Here is a 4,839-nt window from a genome sequence, read left to right on the forward strand (position 1 = left end):
GATTCAGTGCCTCTGCGATTCTGCGACTCTGAGACTCTTTTTCTGTGATTTTGTGACCTGGCCACGGCTGAGGCGCTGAGGCACCGAGGCTCCACCTGAAGCACGACACCGGCCTCACTGAGCTCGGCTCCAGCACACGCTCTGCATTCAGCAGCACCAAAGAAGCCGGTTCGCCTCGGGAGGGGCTCGGGGCAGAGAGTCCCCAACCTCAGCTGAGGCGGCGGCGGCGACAGAGCGCACACCCACCCTCACGGGCGGCGGCGCGGCCGCCATCTTGGGGCGGGAAAGCCGAGGGTCACGTGAGTTCCGGCCGCCGCTCGGGTCCGCTGGGGTCGGTCCCGTCCCGTCCCGTCGGTGTCTCTCCGTGTTCCCGGGAGGTCACCCCGCGCGAACAGTAATGAATTTCCCCTCCAGAGGGCTGGGACACGACGCCGACGTCCCCCCCGTGGGCCGCGGCGCCTTGGATCCTCTCCAGAGCCTGCTGTTCTCCGTTTCCTCAGAGCTGTCGGCCAAGGAGGTGAAGGACCTGACGTTCCTCTGCCGCGACAAAGTCCCGAAGGGAAAGAGTGAGACGGTGCAAGTCGGCCTGGATCTCTTCAGCATCCTGAGGGAGCGGGGGCACATCGCGCCCGACAATCTGGAGTTCCTGAAACAGCTGCTGCGGAAAATCAGCAGGGTCGGCCTGCTGGCACTGGTGGAGCAGTTCGAGCAGGGGGAACTTCAGGCCCCTGAGGATCAGCCAGATGAGCATGAAAAACGTAGGTGGATTATTTTCTACAGAGGGTTTTTTTTTTTTTTAATATAGTTATATCCCCGTGTGAAAAACGCCAGTCACTTGTTTTTAAAATTTTAAAAGTTTAATAGTAATAAAATGGTTTTAAAAATAGTAGTACAATTAGAGTAATAATAATTTGGACAATTTAAATTAGGACAATACGAGAGAATAGAGACGAAGGGTTATGGACAGTCCGGGTACCTTCTTCTGGGCAGCACGAGCCCGAAAAAGGACCCACGTTAACAGAGGATTAACCCTTAAAACAACAGCCTGTTGCATATTCATGCACTTCATGCATGATGCATAAATTCCATTCAAACAGAGGATTCCCTCTAGTCGTCATCAACTTTTTCCTGTGAATCCTAACAGCGCCTTCGAGGCAGGAAAAAGTTTGTTTCTTCTGATAATGGGGCAATAAATTCTATTTCTCTGAAAGATTCAGGTGTCCTGTGGCTGCTATCTCGCTGTGAGTCCTTTCTTTAAAAAAAATATCCTACATAGCACAGTTTCTATTTTAACATTATGTTATAACCTAAAACTGTATTTAACACACTACTAAGAAAATTGATACAGCATTACTTTCTAACACAACACATATAATATTCATTTTCATATTTGCAAAAAGCCAGTCATAAAATACGCATTTTTCACACCTGCATATATCGCTCCCCAGCAACCCCAGTAAACGTGTACACAAATGTCTTTCGGGGTGGAACTTCCCCCTCTCTTTTTTATCTTACTTCTGTCTTTTGGGATTCCAAGTCTATCCAGTGGCTTCTGTAGAAGTCTCAGTATGTGCAGTGCAGCAGGAGTAGTGGCGTTTTGCTGAAATAGAACCAACAACTTCTCAACGTTTTCTGGAGCTTCTTAGTAAATGCATGGCTGACTTGATGTGCTTCTGCTGTTTCAGGTCTCCTGGAGGTAGCTTTTCGTGTCATTCATGACAATGTTGGGAGGGACTGGAAGAAGCTGATGCGAGAACTCGGGCTGCCAGACGTGAAGCTGGACAAGGTGGAGGTGGCCAATCGATACGACCTGGGGGAAATGGTTCTTCAGGGGCTTTGGGAGTGGCAGAAGTGGAAGGGGAAGGATGCAAAGGTGGCTGACTTAATAAAAGCCCTCCAGGGCTGCAACCTGAGATTGGTGGCAGACCTGATTGAAGAGAGGCTCTCACAGGTGAACAGTGGAACCCAATGAAAACAGTGTAAAACTATGAATGAAAAAAGTCAGAGTGCCTTCTTCTCTTCTGCACCAAAATAATTATCACTGGCTGCCACTTATTTATGTGCCTTAATAAGTTAATTTGTGCTCAGGTGAAACAGACATGGAAACAGATTCCTTTCATAGAGCACTTTGTAGTTTGATGCTTATTTCAAGATATTTTAACTTTCACAAGATCTGAACTCCCATTATATAGAAATTCTCATGTTTTTGTTCTGCCACTCACCTGAAAAGATTTGCTTTGCTGCAGACACTTTTCAGATGCATCTCCACTGGAAATACATCCATGGGACACTTCTGAAACAACTGGAATTTAAAATTTCATGGAGATGTTGGATTTTTTTTTTTTATAATGGCCTATTATAAATACAGTGTGAAAGGGAGAAAGAGTAAAGCTTTCAGATGGGTGCTGGCTTTTCTTTTGGAGTAGCAAAAAATAATATCTTAGGAAATTTGTCAGATATATTTGCTCCCCATGAAAGTATATTAAGACAACTGTAACCTCAGAGTGCAGGGCAAGAAGGACACTAAATATTGTGGTGGCTTTCTTGGGAAAAACGTGCCTGGATTTGAAATGGAAGTCAAATGTCTGCACCAAGTGCCGTCAGCATCCTGAAGTTCTCCTGAAACTGCCCAAGAGAAGAAGATGTTCACAGCAGCCTCTTTCCAAAGCTGGGGATGCTTTTCGGCTCCTTGCTGAGCATCCTTCCGTGGCCTCTGTCACAGAGGCTGCTCCTGTGTGCTGGAAAGTGTGAGCCACTCTCAGGGGGAGCAGGATGCACCAGCCTCTGTCAGATGCAGCTCTCAGCTTTCATCTGGAACAGCCTTCAGCCAGTGGCCTTCACACCTGACCTACAGCTGGAGAAACTGCACAATTGCACAGTGGAGGACGTGCAGGGCTGTGGAGACTTCAGAGGGGAGAATCCCATGCTACTATTACTGCTTGAGCAGCTGTAGGATCCTGTGTTTCTGCAAACACCTCCCAAGTGCCTGGCCAGATACTGGAAGAGGTTTTATTGTTGCTGCACCTGTGGGATTTCAGCTCTTTCCAAGCTGTTTTTATGTGGTGCCATTGCTGTGAAGGCCGGGTGTCAGCACATGACCTGTCACTGCTCTGCAGAAATGTTGTAACACTGATCATTTTCAAGTTTTCATTGCACATGGTGCCTTTTGCTCAAATAGTTATGCTTGAATGCTTTATTGTAGTTAGTGGAAACTGTAAGGCATTGTAAGTTCACATGACAGAAAAATCATTTCAGTCAGGGGTTTTTCCCCTTCAGTGATTCTTTTCCACATTCCTAGAAGTGCCCAGGGCCAGGCTGGATGGGACTTGGAGCAACCTGGTCTGGTGGAAAGAGTCATTGGTTGGAACTGGATGATCTTTTAGGTCCCCCCCTGCCCAAACCATTGTGTGCTGATTCTCAATATCTTTCCAGTTTGGTATATTTAATATCACTGGTTGTATCCCAGCAAAGGAATTGCCACCTGTCTGCCTTTTGGGCGAGTTCTTATTCCCTTTACTTGTATCAATTGCCAATTCCTGGCTCCCCAGGAGGAGGTGCTGAGGTGCAGCTGAGTGACAAGCTCAGGTGTTTTGGAGATTTTTGTTTCACAGACATCAGGTGTATCCCTTCTGCAGTATATAAAGGAAAGGATTGCTCCAGCAGCTTTTCCTTCCTGCCTCTGAGCAATCCCTGGGAGCAGAGGAGTACAAGCGAGCAGGATATTAGGTGAGTGCTCAAACAGCTCCAAGTCTGCTGAAGTGCTTTTCTTATCCACTTCTAGTAAGTCTTCTGCTTCACCGAGGAGATTTATGTGAAATAGGAAGAGTATACTGCATACAGCCAGGATATTTTAGGTATCAGTTGGAGTAACCTGTTTGTTGTAGCCAGGCACTCATCAGCCTAGCCCTCACAAGAAATATTCTGCTTCAGGAGGTAAAAACCTTGTTTCTCTAAGGGTTTTGTACATCCTTTTACTGTGTCTGAAGGAAATGATGTAGACTGCACCCATCTGTGCCATACTTCAGGGCCAATTAAGATCGTTTTTATGAGATACTCAAATGTTGATTATGTCCCTTTTTACTGGGGGGAGGGATAAAGGGTGCAATTTGTAAGGGAGTGTTGTCTGATCCAGTTGACAATCTTATTTTCAAATTAAACACCTTGAACTCATATGCATATTTTTTATAACTTGAATTAAGATTTTATATTGTATAATTCTGTGTACATTTCATTAAAAATAATTCTTTAAAAAACCAAAATAAATGGAACGGGTTTTTTTTCTTGTTTGATGGGATTGTTGTCTGCAGTAAGATCTCTGACTGGGAGAAAGTGGATGTTAAGGACACTCTGAAAGCAAGGAGTGGCGCTAAACAGGCATTGTGTTACCTGTGCCCTTATTGGGACATTAAAGACAAAAAGCAAAGTGTTTTGTCATCGAGCTTCTCAGAAGTGTTAATCAGGCTGCAGTTTGCCAGCAGCAATGCTGTCACTCGGGGAGGTGTAAGGAAAAAAGGATTCCCTGGCAGCCCTTGGGAGCCCAGACTCGAGTGCCAGTGTGCCTGGGGCAGAGGCTGCCCCTGGGCAGGCTTCCTTCTCTTCTCCTCTGCTAGCCGTGCTGTGCTAAGGATCTTATATTTGGTTTATAATTAATTAAAAGCCCGGCTTCTGGTTTAGTCTAAGCTTGGCCGAGCTTTTAGAGGACGTGCTCAGAAGGAGCTGACAGAGGCTTGGGTGCTCTGTGGAGTGTCAGCCTGCACTTAAAGCTGCGAGTGAGTAAGGCAAATAACTTAATTGCCCATTTTATCAAATCCTTTAGGATGCTCTGCAAGACTATCTGCC

The 4,839-nt window shown here is 46.2% G+C and overlaps 1 protein-coding gene across 1 annotated transcript; it reads left to right on the forward strand.

Moving 5' to 3' along the window:
* The first annotated feature begins 359 nt into the window (after positions 1-359).
* On the forward strand, positions 360-4,214 carry FADD (Fas associated via death domain). The gene is made up of 2 exons (XM_054275851.1): positions 360-758; positions 1,686-4,214. The coding sequence occupies exons 1-2, from the start codon at positions 398-400 to the stop codon at positions 1,970-1,972; spliced, it is 648 nt and encodes a 215-aa protein (XP_054131826.1). The 5' UTR covers positions 360-397; the 3' UTR covers positions 1,973-4,214.
* The last annotated feature ends 625 nt before the right edge of the window (positions 4,215-4,839 follow it).

Source organism: Melozone crissalis, unplaced genomic scaffold (assembly GCF_028551555.1).
Source record: "Melozone crissalis strain CALT ecotype California unplaced genomic scaffold, PUWL_Pcris_2 ptg000018l_1, whole genome shotgun sequence".
In the NCBI taxonomy this organism is placed as follows: domain Eukaryota; kingdom Metazoa; phylum Chordata; class Aves; order Passeriformes; family Passerellidae; genus Melozone; species Melozone crissalis.

Excerpts from the sequence above, each read along its gene's own strand:
- FADD (XM_054275851.1), top strand. The coding sequence starts at position 398 with ATGAATTTCCCCTCCAGAGGGCTGGGACACGACGCCGACGTCCCCCCC. Across the intron at positions 759-1,685 it reads GCCAGATGAGCATGAAAAAC|GTCTCCTGGAGGTAGCTTTT; the intron begins GTAGGTGGATTA and ends CTGCTGTTTCAG.